The sequence below is a fragment of the Balaenoptera musculus genome, chromosome 20 (genome assembly GCF_009873245.2).
Source record: "Balaenoptera musculus isolate JJ_BM4_2016_0621 chromosome 20, mBalMus1.pri.v3, whole genome shotgun sequence".
NCBI lineage: Eukaryota > Metazoa > Chordata > Mammalia > Artiodactyla > Balaenopteridae > Balaenoptera > Balaenoptera musculus.
In genome coordinates this window covers 37,987,512-38,011,748 of record NC_045804.1, presented here as the reverse complement: position 1 = coordinate 38,011,748, position 24,237 = coordinate 37,987,512, and the positions used below count along the sequence as shown (strand labels likewise).

At 39.6% G+C, this 24,237-nt stretch overlaps 1 protein-coding gene across 2 annotated transcripts in view; it reads left to right on the top strand.

Annotated features, from left to right (window-relative positions):
- ACACA (acetyl-CoA carboxylase alpha) overlaps positions 1 to 24,237 on the top strand; it is a 268,738-nt gene that overhangs the window by 121,674 nt on the left and 122,827 nt on the right. For both annotated transcript variants that reach the window (XM_036835516.1, XM_036835517.1), the window contains exons 17-29: positions 849 to 930; positions 1,391 to 1,536; positions 2,911 to 3,061; positions 3,237 to 3,371; positions 3,729 to 3,875; positions 4,700 to 4,888; positions 5,432 to 5,532; positions 6,294 to 6,382; positions 10,934 to 11,058; positions 18,651 to 18,764; positions 20,046 to 20,159; positions 21,166 to 21,255; positions 23,164 to 23,282. In XM_036835516.1, the coding sequence (XP_036691411.1) occupies positions 849 to 930; positions 1,391 to 1,536; positions 2,911 to 3,061; positions 3,237 to 3,371; positions 3,729 to 3,875; positions 4,700 to 4,888; positions 5,432 to 5,532; positions 6,294 to 6,382; positions 10,934 to 11,058; positions 18,651 to 18,764; positions 20,046 to 20,159; positions 21,166 to 21,255; positions 23,164 to 23,282 (1,602 nt within the window). The remainder of the gene's footprint in view (positions 1 to 848; positions 931 to 1,390; positions 1,537 to 2,910; positions 3,062 to 3,236; positions 3,372 to 3,728; positions 3,876 to 4,699; positions 4,889 to 5,431; positions 5,533 to 6,293; positions 6,383 to 10,933; positions 11,059 to 18,650; positions 18,765 to 20,045; positions 20,160 to 21,165; positions 21,256 to 23,163; positions 23,283 to 24,237) is intronic.

Here is a 24,237-nt window from a genome sequence, read left to right as displayed (position 1 = left end):
TTGTGTTTTGAAATAATTTCAGACTTATAGAAGAATTGCATAAATAATACAAACAACTTCTATGTATTCTTTGTCCAGATTCACCCATTATTAACAACTTGCCTCACTTGCATTTTTACTCCCTCCTTTAACTATTATCAAAGTCTTTCTTGATAGTGTTTCTTTCCTTCCTTGGCAATGTCCTTCCCTTTCTCCCTCCACCCAGCCATGGCCTACTGCCTTTTTTTTTTAAGACCCCAAATAAAATTCAGTTGATAGGGGTAGATGAGGGTTGATTGCACTGGAGCTTTTCTCCTTTTTTACGTTTTAATTTTATTTATTTTTAAGAACAGGTAATATATTCACATGGTTTAAAATTCAAAAGGCACAAAAAGGTATGTAGTGAAAGGTCTCCTTCTTACCTCTGTTCCCTGGCCACCCAGTTTCCCTCCCTGTAGTCAACCCACGTTACCAGTTTTTTTCTGTAATCTTTCAGACATATGGTAAGTTATATAAGCATATATATATGTAATATTTGTTTCTTCCTACCACCTATTTTTTTTTAAACACAAGTGGTAGCATACTCTGAAGCTGTCCTACACAATTTCACTTGCTTTTTTCATTTAACAGTGTATTTTAGAGGGTATTTCATGTTAGTGCATAAAGGGCTTCATCTTTCTTTTTTAATGGCTGCATAGTATTCCATTATATGGCTTTTTTGTAATTTATATATCAGTCCCTTACTGATGGTCCTTTAGGTTGTTTTCAGTCTTAATATTCCAGGAAATGCTATAACTGATAACCTTTGAGATTCCCTTGTAAACTTTTAGAACTTTCTAGAAGTGTCTCTCACATTGTTGTTCTTTCAGGGGTCAAGTCCTTTCTGCTCATACACTTCTGAATACAGTAGATGTTGAACTTATCTATGAGGGAGTCAAGTATGTACTGAAGGTATGCTGAACCCCACTGAAGCCAACGTTGTACTTTTTGCCTCTGTCTTTGTCAACTTGCTTCCTTTAGGTCAAGAGATGGGGGGAAAGTTTGGTTTACTGCAGGGCTGGGTGTTAGTGAAATTATAATCATTATTAGTGTCAGTAGCCTTGTGTCAAAGCAGTATTTTATGATTCTCTGAAAATGTTTTAGCTGTTGCTTAATTTCACATATGCAGCCAAGAGATAAAGGAGACAGAGAGCAACCAGAGCAGGGAGATGCATCTAAGGTCCCCCCTCTTTGCTTGCAGCAAGGCTGAGCCATGCCCACAGACACTAGTGTTCAGAGCACCAGTGCCATGAATTTCCTTCCTCTCTGGCAGAGCTTTCTTACCTAGATCTCTGAGATACCGAAATTTTGTCTGGGACTCCCCCTGGAAGGGACACACTGACTTGTCTCTTCGGGTTCTCATTTCCTACAGGTGACTCGACAGTCCCCGAACTCCTACGTGGTGATCATGAATGGCTCGTGTGTGGAAGTAGATGTGCATCGGCTGAGTGACGGAGGACTGCTCTTGTCCTATGATGGCAGCAGTTATACCACGTACATGAAGGAGGAGGTGGATAGGTGAGTGGCTGTTTAAGGTCCATTTGCTGGTCATTGTATCAATCTTTTCTCTCAGTAGTCACTAACTCTTGGGATTTTTCAAGGTCTTTTTGTGGATTCTATTCTAATTTAAAAAAAAATAGTACGTGCACTTAACAAAAATTTCAAGAGTATTAAGAAGTATTTATAATTAAAAACATTGTCTCTGGGCTTCCCTGGTGGCGCAGTGGTTAAGAATCCGCCTGCCAATGCAGGGGACACAGGTTCGAGCCCTGGTCCTGGAAGATCCCACATGCTGCGGAGCAACTAAGCCCGTGTGCCACAACTACTAAGCCTGCGCTCTAGAACCTGCGAGCCACAACTACTGAACCCCGCATGCTACAACTACTGAAGCCTGCATGCCTAAAGCCCATGCTCCACAAGAAGAGAAGCCCCGGCAATGAGAAGACCGCATACCACAACAAAGAGCAGCTCCCACTCGCCGCAACTAGAGAAAGCCCGCGCTCAACAACGAAGACCCAATGCAGCCATAAATAAATAAATGAACGAATGAATGAATGAATGAATGAATTAAAAAAAATTGTCCCTCTGCCACTCCTGTGCGGGCAGACAATGAAAAATAAATTCCCCTTTTTATATGCTACCACTGTTAACAGTCTCATATGTTTTTGCAGAAATTTTGTATGTATATACAAGTTACATATATGTACATACTGTTTTTCTTTTAAATATATTCACAAATAAAAATAACATTTAGTTCTGTACCTTATTTTTTCCTTTAACATGTTTTATACTGTTCAACACCAATCATGCAGTGTGGCTGTGGTAATTAACTGAATTAACACATGGAAAGGTTGTAGAACATTGTTTGTGATATAGTAAGAGTTCAAAAAATGGTAGCTATTACATCAGCATCACCTTCATTTTATTTTTTCCTTGATGGAGGTACCTATTCTTTTTAATGGTCGTATATTATTCCATTATATGGATGTATCATAATTTATTTAATCTGACCCTTACTGAAGGAAATTTGGGTTATTTGGCATTGTAAACAAAGATGCAAGGGACTTCCCTGGTGGCGCAGTGGTTAAGACTCTGCACTCCCAATGCAGGGGGCCTGGGTTGTTGGATCCCTGGTCAGGGAACTAGATCCCACATGCATGCCGCAACTGAGGAGCCCAGCTGCCACAACTATAGGAGCCCGTGAGCCGCAACTAAGACCCAGCGCAACCAAATAAATAAACAAATAAATTTTTTAAAAAAAAGGATCCAATAAATGCCGTGTGTGTGTAGAATGAAGTTTTCAGGTTTTTTTTTAAGATTGACGTTATCCTACCATTACCTTTTACAACTTGAGGTGCTTTATTGACTTACATACTCCCACTTATCTCCTAGGTATCGCATCACGATTGGCAACAAAACCTGTGTGTTTGAGAAGGAAAATGACCCTTCGGTGTTGCGCTCACCTTCTGCTGGGAAGTTAATCCAGTACATTGTGGAGGATGGAGGCCATGTGTTCGCTGGCCAGTGCTATGCTGAGATCGAGGTCAGGGTGGTGATTGGGCTTCTGGGCCATGGGAGGGAAGGTGGGACAAGAGTTGGCTGGGATTGACTAGGACTCAAGAGTAACAGAAAGGAAGCAGAAAATAGAAAGGGGAAGTGTCAGTAGCTGTCATTAATCCCTAAAGCTAGGTCCTAAGAGATTTTATTTTTCACTGTAGGTCATGAAGATGGTGATGACTTTAACAGCTGCAGAGTCTGGCTGTATCCATTATGTCAAGCGGCCTGGAGCAGCTCTTGACCCGGGCTGTGTAATAGCCAAAATGCAGCTGGACAACCCCAGCAAGGTCCAGCAGGTGAGTAGGAAGATACTTTTAATATTGCTCTCCAAGAGCTGATTACATGGTAACAGTAGTTTGGAAAGGCAAGTGAGTTCAGTCCTTGGTTTTCCAGTTTTTCCTTAAGCTTTTTAGCCTGATCTTATGGCTTGTATGTGTGCCTTTGGTATTATGGAACTAGAATTTGTAAGAGTTAATTATGATACTAAGATTCCGTGATTTTCCTTATGATGTTTCCTCCGTTGACTTCTCTCCTTGTAGCTGGGTATGGTGAAGGGGAGTCTTGATTTTGCATGATGAATCTAAGTTGCAGTGGTGTGTTTGTACCCTGAATAGAAGGTAGTGGATGACTTGATCTCTCATTGGGATTGACAGGCTGAGCTTCACACAGGCAGTCTGCCACGGATCCAGAGCACAGCACTCAGAGGCGAGAAGCTCCATCGAGTATTCCACTATGTCCTGGATAATTTGGTCAACGTGATGAATGGATACTGCCTTCCAGATCCTTTCTTTAGCAGCAGGGTATGAATCACTTTTCTTGGGGAGGTGGTGTGGGGGAAGGCGTATACATAATAGGGTACCTGTTCTCTAAGATAGTTTAAAAGTCATGTAAGGATTTTTTTTTTAAGAGGGAGAAAAAGAAAGCTGTTTGATCCGAAACTCTCCCACCATTAGCTCTCCCACCATTAACTCTCCCACCATTAGTGGGATTTGAAGTCTTTAAATCCTGCTTCTTATTTCTGTTATTGACTTCGCATTTAATTGGGATTTAAACCAGAGAATAAGGACAATGTTAGGTGCTTATATTGCAATTTCAAAGTAAGTACAGGCATACCTCGGAGATATTGTGGGTTTGGTTCCAGACCACCGCAATAAAGCATGTATTACAAGAAAGCAAGTCCCATGAATTTTTTGGCTTCCCAGTGCATAGAAAAGTTATGTTTACACTATACTGTAGTCTATTAAGTGTACAATAGCATTATGTCTAAAAAAATATACATGCCTAAATTAAAAAATGCTCTGTTGCTAATAAATGCTAACCATCATCTGAGCCTTCATTGAGTTGTAATCTTTTTGCTGGTGGAGGGTTTGAAACAGTGCAAGAATTACCAAAATGTGACACAGAGACATGAAGTGAGCAAATGCTGTTGGAAAAATGGTGCTCAACACAGGGTTTTACAAATTGAAATTTGTAAAAAATGCAATATTTGCGAAGTGCAATAAAGCAATGCACAATAAAGCACGGTACACCTGCACTATATGGTAGTGAATCCAGATATATTATTTTATTTGGGGGATTGTGTTAATTTTGTCTGGTTCCTATTTTATTGTTTCCTTCTTCTCAGGTAAAAGACTGGGTTGAACGGTTGATGAAGACCCTCAGAGATCCCTCCTTGCCTCTCCTAGAACTGCAAGATATCATGACCAGTGTCTCTGGTCGTATCCCCCCCAATGTGGAGAAGTCTATCAAGAAGGAAATGGCTCAGTATGCCAGCAACATCACATCAGTCCTCTGTCAGTTTCCCAGCCAGCAGGTATTTATAGAGCAACACTGTCATTTTCTACTGGCTGCCCATGCTAGAGTTCATGTTGTAGGATTCCTTCCTGTTTGGATCCTCCTTACTGTCTGGATGTTGTGCTTTTGAAGTTTTAAACATTGTGCCCTTTACAAAACTGCTTCATGATACAAGCTCAATAAGGTAAGTACTGTGTGTGAAATGTAAAGTATCTGTGGTTAAGAGGAAAGCATATTGGCCATGTATCCCATAGAGTTTTGTTCTTGGGGCTGTGCCTTAATTAGAAGTATTTTTGTGCATTTAAAGTAGGCGGATATTTGTAGTTCTATTATCAGAGACTTCCTTACTATCTCAGCAGCATACTTATTACCCTTTGCTTTCTTATTTATCGTGAATGAGCCCCTAAACTATACCAGGTAACTTGCAGCTACTCTCAACATGTGAAAGAAACTGTCATGTTAATAATTAAGACGCTTCCTAGTGTTGATGCTATGCAGGCTAATGCATTGGGTCCCTTTACTGGGCTGGGCTTCATTTTTTTTCCCCTTTCTTATACTTTAGATTGCCAACATCCTAGATAGCCATGCAGCTACATTGAACCGGAAATCTGAACGGGAAGTCTTCTTCATGAACACTCAGAGCATTGTCCAGCTGGTGCAGAGGTAGTTACGTGGAAATCCAGATTCCCAGACCTGCACATCCCCATACCTTCCTTTCTTCTAAGTAGTCACAAAGAGGTTTACTTCAGGTTTGACTTAGAGAAATTAGAAAGCACCTCTATCTTAGAAAATATGTTATATCTGCTAAATATCTTAGAATCGTGAGCTAGCTCTCATACTCAGTGTTTCTGATGACTTTATTCTGCATCTTTCTGTCAATTATTAAGGCACAGAAATCTCATCGTTTTCTTTTTCCTTGCAATTTCCATGAAACTCCTAATTTTTCTTCTGGCATAGGGCCCCATTTGACATTTATTCTCCTTAGCTTATGGACTCAACTGTTGGATTAAATGAACCTTCACAGGACATTTTCAACTTTAAGATATTCATAAACTTTTCAGATACCCCTTAACCATTTCAAGGGTGTGGTGATCGTTTCAACTTAGCAATGGGGACTGAACCAGGGTGTTGGTAGGTAGGGCTATCAAGTGGTATTTGGTTTTGTTTTGCTGTCTTTTTTTCTTGATTCCTTTATAAGAAAAAAAAAAAAGTCTTGTCTGTAGCCATGTTTCTTTTAGGCTTGAATTTAAATTGATCTGGTTCGTTGATTCTAGGCTGCCTCCTGTCCTGTCCTAATATTAGAAGGAAAGCAGTTCAGTAGAAAGTCTAGTAAATCTGGGCTCTGGGTTTATTATGTAATAGTCTGTTATTTAACAGTGTTAGCCTGTCAGGATTTTCAGCGGGGACTTTTTCTGTTTGCCCAGGTACCGCAGTGGTATCCGAGGCCACATGAAGGCTGTGGTGATGGACCTGCTGCGGCAGTACCTGCGAGTAGAGACGCAATTCCAGAACGGTAAGTTCCTTCTTGAGGACTCTGTATCTGGGAACATTTCCCTCGAGGACTGAGCAACAGCTGAGCCAGTCCATCCTGTCACTAACACTTGACATTAACAAACTCTTCCTCCTTTCCCCAGTCCCTTAAAAATTAAACCTCTATATCTCACTAGCGCCAAAGAAAGAACAACAACAAAACAGCTTGATGAGATTGTGAATCCAGTGTGCTTCTGGGAGAGGGCTGGGAAAATTTTTCTAGCAGAAGATTGGCATCTTCTTGACCTTGTACCGTGAGAGCTGGTTGAGTCACGACCAGGCTGAAATTGAGAAACCCTATCCGAAGAGCTTGCCTCTCAGCAGCTAATCCATGGATTGAACCACAGGCCTCTGAAAAAGGCTTAGATTTTCCAGTGCTTTTCAGTGTATCAGTTAGGTGGAATTTATCCCTGGCTTTCTCTGTAGAGCTTTACTAAATGATGTACAAAGTCTCTGACTAAAACACCCTGGCTAAGATTTTAAAGCTACATACTGGTGATACTGCTTTCTGCCACAAGATGGCAGTGAAACACCACAGAATTTGAAAGATTACCTAATATTTTCTTTTATCAGTCTTGCTCCCTTTTCCAATCCTTAAAGGATGACTCTCCCACTCATGACAAGGAGAAATACTCAAGTAAATATTGCAAACTAAATGCAGCAATGTGTGAAATAATAGATCACAACCAAGTTGGCTTTATCCCACTAGTGCAAGCTTGATTAATATTTGAAAAACCGATTAATGTCATTTATCATGTAATAGACTAAAACAGGAAAAAACATGGCCATCATCTTAAGATATGGATGATAAAAGTATCTGACAAAATTTAATATGCATTCATGATAAATTCTTAGCCAACTAAGAATGAGATGGAACTTTTTATCATGTAAAGTTCTCCTACAAAAAAATCTATAGGATGCATCATACATAGTGGTAAGATGTTGAAAGCATTCTCTGTAAGATTAGGAATAAGACAACGACACATACTATCATTACGGCTATTCAGCATCATACTGGATATCCCAGCCAGTGCAGTAAGACAAGAAAAAGAATGAAAAGGTATGAGGATTAGAAAGGAGTAAGGAAATAAATCAGCCACTATTAGATATGATATGAGGTCTACCTAGAAAGCCTTAAAAAATCCACATATTTATTATTAGAATTATTTAAAATCTAACAAAGTTGCTGGGTACAAAAGTCAATATACAAAATTCAAATTTTATAGTGGAACAATCATTTAGAAGAGCAGTTTAGAAAAATATTCCGTTTAAAATAGCAGCACAAAATATGAAATTCTAAGGAATAAGTCTAACAAAAAATGTGCAGCCTCTTTTGGAGAAAATTATAATCAGTAAAAATAATAAAGAAGATCTAAATAAATATCATGGCCTTAGATTGGAATATATATTTGCAAAGTGTTGTTTCTCCCTGACTTCATCTGTAGATTCATTGACATTCCGATAAAAATCTTACTAGTGTATTTTTGTGGAATTTGTCAAGCTAATTCTATAATTTACATGAAAGGAAAGGTAACTAAGATTCTTCCAAAGAAATACACTGTGGAGGTATTTGTCCAGTTAAATATCAAGTTTTAATATAAAGCCATATTAATGAAGAGATCGTGATATTGGTGTAGGGGCAGATTAATAGAACAATGGAACACTGGTTCTATTAACCGAGAAGCAGATGCAAGCATATATGAAAACTTACTTTACAGCAGAGCAGGTATTGTAAATCATGAGGAAAGGATAGACTTTTCAATAAATGATGCTGGGACAATGGATTATTCATTTGTCAAAAAAAAAGATCCCTAACCTAGACGATACACACAAAAATCAATTCCAGATGAATTGAAAACTTAAACATGTACTAAAGAGGCAAAGCTACTAAATTTTTAGGAGAATATCCTTATGACCTCAGGGCAGAGAAGATTTTGTCATATAAGACCAGTAAGTACAGGGATTTCCCTGGTGGTCCAGTGGCTAAGACTCTGCACTCCCAATGCAGGGGGCCCGGGTTCCATCCCTGGTCAGGGAACTAGATCCCGTATGCTGCAACCAAGATCCTGCATGCCGGTAACGAAGATCCCACGTGCCGCAACTAAGACCGGGTGCAGCCAAATAAATAAATAAATATATTTTTTTAAATTACTAGTAACTTAAAAAAAAAAAAGACCAGCCAGTACAGACTATAAAGGAAAAGGATAAGTAATTTGAGCTCACTTAAGAACTTTTGTTAGTGAAAAGATACCATAAAAAGACTGAAAATACAAGCCACAATGTGGAAGAAAATATTTACAAATCATAACAATTAAGAAAGGATTAGTATCTGTAATCTACAGAGCACTGCTTTGAATCAATAAGTAAAAGACAACCTAATAGAAAAATGGGCAAAAGATATAAAAAGATAATTCACCAGAGAGGAAGCATAAATAATCCACAAACTCATGAAAAGATGTTCAGTCTTATTACTAATTAGAGAAATGTGAACCAAAACCACAGTAAGATTGGCAAAAATTTGAATTTCACATCATCTTCCACCACTTCTGTAAGCAGAAATGCAAATTGGTACAACCACTTTGGAAAACAGTTTGTCAGTACCTAATGGAGTTGAACTTATTTATACTCTTCAACCTAGCAATTTCACTTTTAGATGATATACTCTAGAGAAACTTTTACACGTGTTTATTAAGGACACATATACAGTACTGTTTGTGGCAGTGTTATTCATGAATAGCAAAAAAGACTGGAAACAACCCAAATATACACAAGTAGAGTAGATAATTGAATTCTAGTATATTCCTGCAATGGATTACTCTACAGCAGTGAAAACGGATGAACCAAGGTACACACATGAACAAAAGATGAATCTCAAAAACATAATGGTGAGGGAAAGAAACAAGTTACAGAATGATCCATACACAATGATTCCATTGTTATCAAGTTGAAAACAGGAAAAATGAAACTATGTATACATTTGTGATAAATGTAAAGAAGAGCAAAAGAATGATTAACATAAAATTCAGCTTAGTGGTTGTTTTTTGAGGAGGAGCACATTGGATCCTTCAAAGATACTAAAAATGTTCTGTTAAGGTAGATGGTAGTTACTTGGGTGTTTATTTCTTCTTCTTTTTATTCACAATAAAAAGTTTTTAAAAAGAGGCACTTGGTATCATTGCTTTCTTTCCACTTAGTGTCTCCACTGCCTCTCCTTGGATAAATATTCTTTTTATTTCCTCCAGTTCTAGTAATTTCTGTTACCAAGATATATTTCTGTTGTCACTTCAAAGCTAAGTTTTGGTCAGGAGAAATATGAATTTATATAGGACAACCAATTTTTAAACAGCTTCCATTTTGTTCTAAATGGGTCTTTTATGACATTGGCAGCTCTCTAAATATTGTAGTCCACTGTTTTTCAAATATATTTAGTTTTATTTTGAAAAGAAATCTTATGTCAATCTCTAATATTTAAAATAGATAAAAGCAGAGTTGCCTTGGTTGATTGTATTCAGTATTTGAGGAATCCATGGTAATGCAGTTTGAATGCCACTGTTTTGGTTTGTAACCTAACCTGCAGGCTGAAGTAAGGTGATAATCCTTTACTATTTTCATAAAATTCTGACCCTTGAGACTATTCAAACACTAATTCTCCTTTGCTTGGAAATTTAATTCTGAGGTAAGCTGTTTTTAAAGAACTGAATATTACTTGTATCCCATGGTAGATATCACTACAGTATACCCGAAGCTTATGCTTCTGTTGCAAAACATAGCTCTGCTAGGCAGAACTAACCTGCCCCTGGTGGCCTTGTGAAAGGCCAATGAAAATATACATAACTGTACTCTCCCTACAGACCTTTTGACTTAATGCAAGGTTCTCCCTGATCTATGCCTTAGTTTGGATTTGGAGTTCCTAGGCATTGCTTAGCTGCTTCATGGACTTCCAGGGGAAAATGTTGATTCCAGAGGTAGCAGCCATCCTTCTTGTGGACATTGATAAGTTTAGTGTTTTATTTTTGAGCTAAAACTGTTCCTCCTAGTTAGGGTGAAACATTTTCAGTGAGTCAGACATGGAACCAGAATCTCTAGCTGGGGTTTAATGGTATTGACGTTTCTTTTTAAGCAGCCGAACCCTCTCTTCTAAGGAAATCACTCCAGGAAGCTAAATAGGAGAGTTTAGAGTCAGGGTAGGGGGTTGGGCTTATCCCCAACCCCTCAGTAAGACGCACCCTTCCCCGATCTGTCAAAATTTTTTTTAATGAAAATAAAGCTTAGAGATTTGCCCAGGAGCATACAGTAAATTGGTAACAGAGCTAGGCTTTGAGCCCAGGTCTTATACCAGATTGCCTGACTCCTAGCCTAGGGTTGCTTTTACTAAACAACACTGCCAATTCTATACAAATCCATCTAAGAAAATTCTTACGGTATTTCCTCTCACTTCTTATCAGTTTTCTAAGTAGAGACATTAGAAAACAAATAGCATGTAAACATGAACATTCATACATGGGTGAGGACTACTTCTTTTTGCTGCTTGCAGGTCACTATGACAAATGCGTGTTCGCCCTTCGGGAGGAGAACAAGAGTGACATGAACACTGTACTGAACTACATCTTCTCTCACGCTCAAGTCACCAAGAAGAATCTTCTGGTCACAATGCTTATTGTGAGTACCATTTTTCAGAACCTGTAAGGATGGTTGATGATATGAAAAAAGCATTTCTCCTTGTGACGGCTGTGGTCAGAGGAGAAGCTCCTGTCTTTTGTGATTGTGGGATGAGTGGGGCTTTGGTTGTAGATTAACAATTTCTCCTATCTGTCTTTGTCCTTGACCTGAAGGAACCTGCTCCAGTCAGAAAAGGACTGTTCTGCCAATTGTGCATATATAATCTTACATGGGAACTCACATCTCTTCGCTCTACTTAGAGATGCCCCATGCTTCCTCATTCCTCTTGTCACTAGTGACAGTAGCTTTAAAATTTATTCTTATCTAGCCAGTGTACTTTTCTCTTATAACGCTTGTTGGTTCCATGAATGCTCTCACATCCAAAACTGAATAACAAAAAACAACTGTTAGAAATGTAGTACTGTTCCTCCCCCACCAAAGAAATTTAAATGTATTCCTCATCTTCTGTGGTCCCTTTCTGTTTTATTTACATGGACATCTAAGCTTGGATTATTGTATTGGTAGTAGATACATGCTTTTGTCCCCATAACCTAGTAATACGAGAATTAGTAGAAAGAGGGGAGGAGAGGTGAGACTAGTAAACGTGAATAGGACTGATGTACATGTGACCAGTGGGTAGAATTTTTGTGGACTTAAGGATTTTTAAAGATGATTTGTAAGTTCTCTACTCCTCGGTTTTTCTGGTTGAGTTAATTCTAGGAATCAGAGAACAATAGGACTATTCTTAGAGCCCCTCTACCCCACGAGCAATTAATTTCCTTGCTGCTGCATGTTTGTGTTTTTTGGAGACTATAGTACCTTTTTTGCTCCTGTGCTTTTCTTCCTTGTCCGTTTGTGGAATTGGCATTCTTGGTACCTTAATTCCCTCATTTCTTCTTGGAGGAAAAAAAAACTATAAATCTTCACTGCTATTTTTTATTTCATGGTTCGGAATGAAGGGAAACTATCTACCTCACATCTTGGTTAACAACAGTGCCACTCACTCAGTTATCTGCCTAGCTGGCTAACTCTCAAGGATATAACATTTTTTAGAATAGCCACTTAAAAAAATATGTAATCACAGGGAGAGTTCATTACCTTTGCTACCCTAGAATGGCTAAATGGTGGGGAAGCCAGAAAATGCATTTGAAAGGAGAAAACAATAACAGCGCAATGTAATATTTCAACTTCTCCAAGTGATAGGTTTCGGCAAAGAAGTGATATTATCTATGGCAACCTGCTGATTTTCTTTTTCTCGATCAGAAAAGGGAAGAAATTTCTGACTAATTAGATTTTTTTCCTTAAATTTTGATAAAAGGACTGCTAATTCTCATTTGGATAAAGCCAAGACTTTCTGGCAGAAAAGGGTAATGATGAGGGTGTGGAAAAATCTGTCAGTTTGGACCTAAAATGAAGTAAAATTTGCCTTTTTAGGAAGCTAGTTATGGTGAGTTTTCACTTTATTATGATTACCTTTTTAAGGACTTAACAGTTTTTATGCACTAAAAATAGACCAAAGTCCAGAATCCTTGGAGCTGCAGAAGAGTAATGATCGTCCAAGACTGTCGCTGGGTTTCTTAAATTCTAATTTGTAAGATATAGGGGCTCGGCTTGCTCCTTTTGCGGAGTGATTGTAAGTAACGCTTGCCTTAAGAATCTCATTATTGGAACACGGAGCCATATTTCCTCTGAGAATTCTGGAGTAGCTTTGAGCTGGGGCTGTTCATTTCTCAAGTAATCACGCTGGTGTGATGGAGAGAGAAAATGGCAGCTGTTCGGAGCTCAGGCCTTCAATTTTCTTCAGAGTCCAGTCACTCAAGTGTGTAATTACACGGGGGGTGCTGCAGGGGCGTTGGGCCCTGTCAGAGAACTGGTTTGAGGCTTTGCTTTCTGCTTTTGCCAGTCAGGACAGGCAGACGCCAATGGGACTCTGACTTGCTGCTGTTCTTTTTTTTCCCCACCTTGTCATCGCGATTACTTCTTACCTGCATGGATAGTACCCAAACTTACTTTCCAACAGGCTGAGCTCTTGGAGAAAAGAGCTGTTTGTTAGTGTTTGGGTTTAGATGAATAGGATGGGGAGGGGGAGGGGGAGAGGGAAGGAGGGAGGAGGGAGGGGAAGGGGAGGGATGAGGGGGAGGAGAGAGAGGAGGAGGAGGAGGAAGGTTGAAGATGTGAACCAGAAAGATGGATTTGTCCTTTTCTTTATTTTGGCATTTCACATTTATCTTTAAAAAACAAAGGAAAACTTCGTAAACATCTCTAGGCTTTTATATCATTAAATTGCATTTGAAATATCAGTTATTTTGCCCTCATCTCAGAGATTTGGAAATCAAGAAGTTAACTGCTATGCTTGAGCTGAGGGCCAGCTAGCAGTGACTTAGGGAGCAGGAATGCAGACTGGAAAAGTGCTCCTTTCTGATCTGCCTTCTTTGGCAATGGTCAGGTCCTCCACCCCACATCTGCATTAATGGTGGTAGCTGGGAAAAGCCATTTTAGTTGTTTGGATTACTCTTTCTGTAGTTCTTACTCTCTTTTATGGATAACAACTGGATATGGTAGCATTCGATTCCCCCGGCTGTGTTCTCTGCTGGTTCCCCTTTCTTTGCTTACCTTGGCTTCCGGATCAATGTTATGTGCCCAGCATTCCAATCTCTGCTTTCTAGAAGTGGGACTGTTGATGGTGTGCTTTGCTGAACTAGATGATGATTTCTGGGGCTTTGGAACCTAGGGGGAGGGAATCAAGAAACTCAGGCTTCTGTGAATCAGTGTTGCAGGATATGGGCTGCTCCGGGGAAGCCTTCCTCCCCTCCGGGTGTTAGCATCCTTGCCTACTGGTAACTTGCCTCATAGACTCTCTAGCAAATTTCTTCTGATCTTTTGCTGTATCCGGAGAGCAAAATGTCAAGTAAAATGTTAAAGTCCTATCAAGTTTTCTCTATCTGGAGGAACATTGTGCCACATTGAAAACAAAGTCAGTAAGTTTATTTTTTGAAAGTTCTTCTTATTTCTTAATTTTATAGGAAAAAGCTTAGAACATTGTTTAAGTTTACTTAAGAGATATTTAAGGGACTCTTTAGCCAAATTGAGCAATTTCGTATCAATAAAAAGTATCAACATTCTCACAGCTGTCTAGATGGCAAAGTATGTATCCTATAGCCACCTTGATTCTGAGTGGTCTTCCCCTCGCTACTTCTATCTTATTTCTGGTGTGGTCCACACGAATGTAGTATAATCCATGCTTCCTTAGGAGTAATGCCGTGCCTGTGAGCCTCTGATTTGGTTCAGACAGAGAGCATTTAAAGTGCCTATCAGGGGCTTCCCTGGTGGCGCAGTGGTTAAGAATCCGCCTGCCAGTGCAGGGGACACGGGTTCTAGCCCTGGTCCGGGAAGATCCTACATGCCGTGGAGCAACTAAGCCCGTATGCCACAACTACTGAGCCTGCGCTCTAGGGCCCGCGCGCCACAACTACTGAGCTCGCATGCGACAACTACTGAAGCCTGCGTGCCTAGGGCCCGTGCTCCACAACAAGAAAAGCCACCGCAGTGAGAAGCTGGCGCACCACAATGAAGAGTAGCCCCGCTCGCCGCAGCTAGAGAAAGCCCGCGCACAGCAGCGAAGACCCAGCACAGCCAAAAATAAATTAAATAAATAAATAAATAAAATGCCTATCAGCCCCTTCCTTTTTCCTCCCAACATAACTGCAAATAATTTTGTTCAACGTATAAATAATGGAGAAAAGTCCCAGTAAACCCAGGTTTACTGAATAAGGGTTATATTAACATTTCTTGTTTAATCTGTCCCACAACATCCTTGGAAGGTCAGAAATTCTAGCTGTGACTGGAAGAAGCTGCCAGTCCGTTTTTGATATTGGGATTGGTGCCTCATCCAGCTGAACAGTAGTTAATGTCTTGAGAATATTAGCCATCACGTCACATTCTTTTCATTTTGAATTGCCTTCAAATCTTAGGATGCTAAGATCAAGTTGGCTATACTGGGCTCTCCTGGCAGTCAGCTACATAACTTTGGCCACGGTTTTGACGCTGAAGCGTGCTTGTTATATTTCTGCAAATCTGAACTATTCCTTGTGGTTAGCCACCGTCTAGGTAAAGAATGAAAACAAGAAATAACTGTGTGGTACCAATCTTAACCATTATTGAATAATTTTCACTTTGGCTTGCAGATTTATGCAGGTAATCCCCAAATCAGGAGGTAGGCTCATTAAATGAACCTGCCTCTATACACTGAGGAAACATAGGCTGACACCATCACCATTTAATGTTACTGTTACAAAATGTTCACCAGAGTTAGACGGTGATGTTGGGCTGTCCAGTTGCCCAAAGGACATCTGTCTGTAGGCCAGAGGGCTGTAAACTTCCTCTTGGATGCTTATATCTCAGGGTGGGTATTTCTGATGAATGGAATCGTCTTCCATCCCTGGTGGTTTCTTTCACAACTTGAACACTGTGTTCAGGTCAAGGACAGGAGAGGGTTGAGAAGGTTACACTACACACAATTTTGTATTGCACATCTTTTCCTAAGTACTAATGATGACAATAGAGAAAATAATATTTGAATGGGAAATTTCCAAGTCAGGATAATTTAATGGAAGTAGTGGTTTATTCATACTGTGTTTGATATTTCACATGTCAAAAAGGTTAGGTTTCTGTACTTTATCACAAGGAGTCCAGGAGGATTGTCAGTTGGTGATCGTGAATGAATAATTACTTCCCTATTATTTTTTCTAGTCTCCATAGTTCACTTTTCTTACAGAAAAGAAGCTTCTCTACCCCCTTTCTCACTTCCTCCCTCTCATAATGGAAGGATGAAATGAAAAAGTTTTTTTTTTTTAAGTAGTTGTGTGTGTGTGTTTTAGTTAGAATGTGATCTGTAATTAGGCAAGATGGTAACTCCATTTTTATTTATTTATTTATTTACTTATTTACTTATTTATTTATTTATTTTAATTTAATCTCAAAAGGTAAACCTGGGTTTCCTTTCAAGGGAAACCAGTCCATATCACATCTGATATAGGTTGGGTAGGTGGCTAGTGTTCTTATTTATTTATTTATTTTTTAATTTTTATTTATTTATTTATTTATTTTATATTTCTGGCTGTGTTGGGTCTTCGTTTCTGTGCGAGGGCTTTCTCCAGTTGCGGCAAGTGGGGGCCACTCTTCATCGCAGTGCGCGGGCCTCTCACTATCGCGGCCTCTCTTGTTGCGGAGCACAGGCTCCAGACGCGCAGGCTCAGTAATTGTGGCTCACGGACCTAGTTGCTCCACGGCATGTGGGATCTTCCCAGACCAGGGCTCGAACCCGTGTCGCCTGCATTGGCAGGCAGATTCTCAACCACTGCACCACCAGGGAAGCCCTAGTGTTCTTATTTTGTTGTGTTGGCTTTTGCTGTTAATGTTGAGACTTTAGTCTGACTATTTGCAGAGCAGCTGAGTTCTGTTACCCAGGACATCTCTTAGGTTTTTGAACCTCTCAATGGGTCCATTCTGATGACTGAAGTAAGTACCTCAGAAAAGAGTATATTTTCTCTATTACGAACATTAGGTAAAGAGGGATTTAGGTAGGAAAAGCTTATCATGGTTTCCCTACCCACTGTTATCTACCTATTCTTTCCTTCCGTCTTGTTACGGCCTTGTCGCTGGTGATTTGATTTGATTTTTTTTTTAATATATATATCATCATCCCATTTCTTTTCTTTTTTTAAAACTATATTTATTTTTGGCTGCATTGGATCTTTGTTGCTGCACGCGGGCTCTTCTCTAGTTGCAGCAAGCAGGGCCTACTCTTCGTTGTGGTGCGCTGCTGGTGATTTTATTAAAATTCTATTTTGCTCATAAGTTCTCAATAAAAGATGAGACTTGGGTGCATTTTCTCCCTCCTCTTTGCTTTTTCCCCGGGATGGGAGGAATAGGTCCTTCAGTCTGTGACTACGTGCTCAGCTGAGCCCTGGATTTATAATCACTTTCTTCTTCCACTCAGATGAGTGACTCTCCTGCGGTTAACAGGTGAAAACAATACTTGCACTTCCTTAACTATAAATACCATCATGTGGTTTACGACTCTGGAGCACACCTCTGGTTGTGGATTGGGGAACCAGAAAGTATTTTCTGCTTTAAAATGTTTGAGAAGCTGTCTTTCCAGCATACCAGTGTTGAGTACTCCAAAACTGTTTACCCTGTGATGTGGAAAGTGGTAGGGGGTTGTAGAAAAAGCGTTTGGGGGAATGTATATTTGCCCCCAAAGCCAAAAGCCCCACACTTCTATTTGTACTGCGCTGGTAAAGGACTGTAAGGAGTATCCCTGAGACGGGGAGGGTTAAAGATGAAGTGGAGATTGCTCAAGAAAAAGACTGATAATCCAGGAAGGAGAAAGATTAAAAGGCAGCAACAGGAAGCCTTTTGGGATCTGGTTGTCTTTCATGTCCTATTCAATAGTGGGGTGGGGGAGAATAAAAATTCACTAAAATATAAAGGCAGTTATTTCAAACTCCAAGTAGAGGGAACTATGCGATGTGGTATTAAGAACTACTATTACAGATAGCTCTGTAAATTTCAAAAAGGACATTTATAAAAGTGCATCTGCAGTTTTTTCAGCTTAGATGAGAATTACATGGATAATGGATGAATTTAGGGAATAAACTGATACTGCCCTGGAGAAGAAATATTTTTCCCAAAATATGACAGAGGTTTTTTTCTTAAAATTTTTAAATTTTTTGGAGACAAAGGACCCAAGTCTGAATTACACCATGGATTGTATAGTAGGAGCTTGGTTTTTCCCTCTAATCCATCTAAGGATTCACCATGTTTAGGTATCATGGAATGATTCTTGGTACAGCAAGAGGATAAATGATTTGGGGTATAGAATTGTCAGAATATGAGATGGTGTTTTTATTTAGCGTGTGTTTATAAATGAATAATTTGTGCTTATGTTTCTGTTTTGCACCCTCCTGGGATGCTGAACATTTGGTTTGTGGAATGAAAACCACCAGGAGTGTTTCCTTTTGCCTTATTCTGCCTTCTTTCCGAAAGTTGGAGAGGGAACAGGAAAGCTTTTAGTCCCTATATTATTTAAAACCTCTTAAAACTTTGAGACATCCTTTGTTATTTCTTACCCAGAATCCCTTGACCCCTTTTAATGGTCTCTAATGATTTCTATTGCATGTTTAAGTCTAGTGTTGATTTATAAAGAAATACATTAGGAATTTAGAATCTGAATGGCTGAGGAATTTGGGCTTCTCCTTGGCAGCAGCTTCCTCTGGGGATCTCTCTCTCTTTTTTTTTTTTTTTTTAATTTTTTTTGGCCCTGCGGCATGTGAGATCTTAGTTCCCTGACCAGGGATTGAACCCGCGCCCCCTGTATTGGAATCGTGGTGTCTTAGCCACTGAACCGCCAGGGAAGTACCCCTCTGGGATCTCTTTACTACACTGTTTAGGATAAAGGTAACAGGACATTTGCATCTTAGTAATCTAGCTCTGTTTACTTTGTTTTTATTCCCTTTTTCCATTTCAAAGTTCTCTCCACCTCAGTTCTTTTTAACATGGATATGTATGTTCTTTGTCACATTAACAATTAGGATCAGTTGTGTGGCCGGGACCCCACTCTCACTGACGAGCTGCTGAATATCCTCACGGAGCTAACTCAACTCAGTAAGACCACCAATGCTAAGGTGGCGCTCCGAGCACGCCAGGTAAGGACATGTGTTGGCTGTCCGGAGGGAGGAATGATGGTTTTCATAGACTGGGCAGTCCTGGATGCAATGAGCTCTTCCTCCAGCACCTTGCAAAGGTCATACAATTTCCCATGTATGTCTCATTGCCCTCAGAACAAACATTCTCACGTGGTATATGTTTTTTAAAGAGAAAGGAAAAGATTAACGTTAAGTTTCTTTAAAACAGGAACCCTCTAGAAGCTAACACAACATTGTAAAGCAACTATACTCCAATAAAAATTAATTAAAAAAATAGAAGCCCTCTCCCCATTATAAAATCCTGTTATTATTCCCTACCCTTCCTAGTAAACCAGGGTCACGTGGAGGAAAGGCAACTGAGGGAAAGCAATAGGTTTAATATTTCTTACTTTCCAAAGGGAGCTTAGAAGCAGGTGAAAACTTTTAAGTGTATAGGAAAAAATCAACTGTGGAAAGCAAGAAGATAATGAAATGAATCTTAGGTGCTAGCAATCAGCACAACCCCAGAGCAGCCCAGTTTCACCCTGTAGTCTTCATTTCCATTCCAAAAGGTTTCAGCAGGGAAGCCAGGAGTTGGCACTCCCTTTGTGTTCCAGCGCACGGGCATCGACAAGGAAGCAGCATTTGAAGCTGTTCAGTGACCTTCTGCTTTCTCTACAATTGTATCCATGTCACTGAATTACTCAAAGTTATTGAACCTCTCAGTGACCTGCTGAGGGTATTCAGGTCCTACCATGTCCCTGTTTGTTTGTGACACTGCTTTCACTCTCCCTGCCCGTCACATGCATTGGTGTCACATCCTGACACCTTCTCCTTGGTACTGAGTACCTGGACTGTCGGAGCAGCTTTTCCTAGTCTTTCCCCTTCAGAGTTGCAAAAGGCTAGCTCTGCTGCATCCACCTTCCCCACAGCTGTTCCCTGCCAGACCTGATTCCCAATTAACAGCTACTCATGCAGTCCCCAGGACGAGCAGCTCTGCAACGGTAAATCACATGCACTGATGGAACTTGATTGAAGCTGTTTTTTCTCCCTCCCCTCCCTCTGCCCCCATGGGAAATTGCTCACAAGCAAATCATGGTGAGAGTCAACTGAGATGCAGTATTTGGCGGCATTGGCTTTATGTTACAGGGCCCAGAAGTTGTTTTACTTGGTCTCTGTTTTATCTTTGATGCCTGCACTTACAGATTTATATTTATTGCTTTTGTATCAGAGCTGCCTAATAGGAGCCTAGAATAATCACTCCCTCAGGAACTTATGCCTCTTATTTTGCTCTCACTCTAGGTTCTTATTGCCTCCCATTTGCCATCATATGAGCTTCGCCATAACCAAGTAGAGTCTATCTTCCTATCAGCTATTGACATGTACGGACATCAGTTTTGCATTGAGAACCTGCAGGTATACATTATAGCCCTTTTCTGCCACTCTGCACTCTTGTCCCCTTTATTCCCAAGCATAGTTTAAGTAATCAGTCAGTCAATTTTGATTTTCTGTGTAATGAAGTTTCATACCTTGAATTTCTAAAATGATTTATACTTTTTTTTTTTTCATAAAATACTGTTAGAATTGTGGCTTAGCTTAAAAATTGAATAGGCCTGCCTTGATAGAAGTGTCCTAATGAAGTCTTCACCTCTTGTGCTTTTATCTAGAAGGTATTCTAGGACAGAATGAAGTGGTAGCACTGGTTGATTTCTGATATTTGAATCAGATGTATAAATAGGTAGTTGTTAGTCTTCTACAGGCAAAGCTACTTAAATAATCATTTAATTTTATTTTAATGCTTACTATTAAGCTTCATACAGAGCCAATTTTATAAAAGAATATTGGCTAATTTTACAGCTAATTCAAAGAACCTTGACTTATTTTTTAAACAACACCATTTTGTCAGGAATGGCTTTATATTTTTCTACTTGGAAATAATGATAATATTATTATCCCTAGCCAAGGGAATCTTCAGGGTTTCTATCAGATTTCGTTCTGGGGAAACTAAAGAGGGGGGAAGGATGTTTTTGTCTATTTGGTTCATAGTTGAAATAGAGGGTTCAAATCTATGGCATACCATATTGGAGTAGTGAGACAATATATTAAAACTTAAGTACGGATATGTGTCAGAAAGGATAATAATAGCCATAAACACTTATATTAGCATATAATTAATGTACTGTTAATGCATTAGTCTAAGAATTTTACGTATATTAACTCTTCAACAGCCCTGTGAGGATAGGTATTCTTATTTTCCCCATTTTGTAGCTGAGGAAGCTGAGGCAGAGAGAAGGTAAGATCGTACATGACCTTCATAGACAAAATTCTTAAGTTTCACTAAATGCTTCAAATGCTAAATATTGTCCATTGGAATTGTTCTCTTATGGATGTAATGGTTTAAGCTTGTCTTTGTGCCTTCCAGAAACTCATCTTGTCCGAAACGTCAATTTTCGATGTCCTACCAAACTTCTTCTATCACAGCAACCAGGTCGTGAGGATGGCAGCTCTGGAGGCAGGTTCTCACAGTAACGTGACATGGCCTTTTCCTCAGTTTCTGGCTTGACTCCTTTTGTCCATTTGGCTATTGTTATCAGTCCTTTTTCTTTGGCCTTAACGTTGGTTCTCAAGAGTAGAGAACCTTCCTCTTTTCCTCTGAAACAAATGGTCTTGCTTTTACTCAAGTGTGTCAGCTCAACTAATCACCAGTTTCTGGGCTCCAATCACAGGAAAAATAGCTGCTAGCATTTTTCAATTCTACTTACCAGGTATTTGAATTCTTCCATTTCATAATGATTAGGATTCCCTGTTAATACAATAAGTGAAAAAATATGTGGCTGATCAGAACAGTACCATTTTGTGATTTGGGCCAAATAAAATGGATTTTAGTTATATTCTGAATTGTCAAGTAGTTCTTATGAACTGTTTTGGCATGAGAAGGAAAGTAATAACACTTAATGAACTGTGTTTTAGGTGCTTTATTTTTCTCATTTAATCCTACAATTACTTCATGAAGTAGAAGAAAGTGAGCCTCTGAGAGGTTAAGTGACTTGCCCAAATTCACATGGATAGTAAGTGGAAGAGTTTGCATTTGAACCCAGGTCAATCTGACTCATGACTTTTCTGTTTCCACTATAGCCCACTACCTCATTAAGCACAAAAATTGCAGGCCCCAAATACTGCTGTAAAGTTGCCAAGTAGATGTTTTTTTTGAAGATGAGGAAAAGGAGTGTCTTCAATGATTTTATGTGATATGATACCACTACAGTCCTTTGCGAGCTCTTTTGGGTTACTTTTTATTTGTATTCTGTGGGGAGACTGTAATATATGCTACTCAGTAAATATCAAAATTTGAAAATATCTAAGTGTTCTACAGTGCTTTTATGCCATTTAATGCAAAGTTTCCTGACGTACCTCACATGCTGATGTGTCTCATTTTATGTGCATGGCTAATTAGCTGTGAAGTACATGAGGTTGGACTGATGGGTTTTCCTGAGACGTAGCCTGTTGCTGTTTCTTTGAGTCAAGTTAGTGTATCTGAGATATTATATGTCAAATTATGCCTTCCTGATTTTGCCTAGGGTTTGGGGGATATAAACACTGTAAAATCGATTTGGGCCAGTGGGAAAACAAAACAAAGATACAAGATAGTGAAAGAGACTGTACTTCAACTGTTTTTGTCTTCTATCTTCACTCCTCAGGTAGCCCAGAATCAGCACCTCTCATTTTTCTCCCTGTTTGCTTTTTTAAAAAATTAATTAATTAAATAATTAATTTATGGCTGTGTTGGGTCTTTGTTGCTGCGCGTGGGCATTGAGTGAGGCTACTCTTCGCTGCGGTGCGCGGGCTTCTTATTGCGGTGGCTTCTCTTGTTGCCGAGCACAGGCTTCAGTAGTTGTGGCTCGGGGCTCTAGAGCGCAGGCTCAGTAGTTGTGGTGCACGGGCTTAGTTGCTCCGCGGCATGTGGGATCTTTCCAGACCAGGGCTCGAACCCATGTCCCCTGCCTTGGCAGGCGGATTCTTAACCACTGTGCCACCAGGGAAGTCCCTCTCCCTGTTTGCTTTTATTTTCTGTTGAAATCATCATGTGTAATGAGTTAATAGTCATGGTTCTATATACTCTTGTGCTAACTGATCAAACCTTCTCTCGAATTTAGGTCAGTGTGAAGGGTTTATAGCACACCTAGAGGTGTCCAGCAGAGGAAGGCTAGCTTTGTTTCCATTTATAGTCATGGGTATAGTTTTAAGACTCCAGCTTTATTAATTAAAGCAAGGTATGTATGTATGGGGCTTTGGGACTTGTCACCACAGACCACCTTCTTCTGCATCAGACACCTCTTTTCAAGACTGTCTTTTTCCTGGGCTAACCATCTTTTAGTTTCTGTTTTTAAAGTGTATTTACTGAGGATTACTTTTTAACCAGGTGTATGTTCGAAGGGCTTATATTGCCTATGAGCTTAACAGTGTACAACACCGCCAGCTTAAGGACAACACCTGCGTGGTGGAATTCCAGTTCATGCTGCCCACATCTCATCCAAACAGGTGAGTTTGAGCTGGTGTGTGCACCTGAGCCAACCAGAGCTCTATCAGGAGAGTTAAAGGGAGGGTGGGGGTGGGTAATGTGTGTGACCATTATGTACGGTTTTTTAAGCTAGAAATGTAGAGCAGAAAATGAACATGTTTAAACCATGAGAAGAAGAGCCTCTTGGTGTCCATTTCTTTTTTTATTTTTTTGATCTTTGATCTGGAGAGATAAAGTATGGTCTAATTAAGATAGAAGTTTAGGATTACTCCATTCATTTTCTTTTTTTAGAAATTTATTTATTTATTTATTTATTTATGGCTGTGTTGGATCTTCATTGCGTTGCACAGGCTTCTCATTGTAGTGGCTTCTCCTGTTGTGGAGCATGGGCTCTAGGCACATGGGCTTCAGTAGTTGTGGCACACAGGCTCAGTAGTTGTGGTGCACGGGCTTAGTTGCTCCACAGCATGTGGATCTTCCCGGACTAGGGATTGAACCTGTGTCCCCTGCACTGGCAAGCGGATTCTTAACCACTGCGCCACCAGGGAAGTCCCTCCGTTCATTTTTATTGATACTTGTATTCTGTCACTGAGGAGGCATAGTTCTTTCTTTTCTAAGTTGGAAAGAATTTACTGGCATTTTACTTGCTGGAATTTGGCAGAAAATCACTTTTTTTTAGCAGTTTAAGTCAATGGAATATAAGCATATTTTGGGTGGAGTGCTTTTCTTTTCTATATGTTTGCTGTAGGTTAAGGTTATACCTGAGTCAATTTCATTATCTCCCTAAAAACAGACACATGAAGTGAGCAGTTGAAACTCAGTTTTTAAAAATCACACTTCAGAAAGCAAACATAAATTCAAGTAAATTACTTAAGCCATGTTAATTCCACTAATTTTCCCTTCCTAAGCCCTTTAAAAAAATACAAACGTACATATGTAAATTTGTTTCCAGTTCAACAGTAATACCAAAGTATT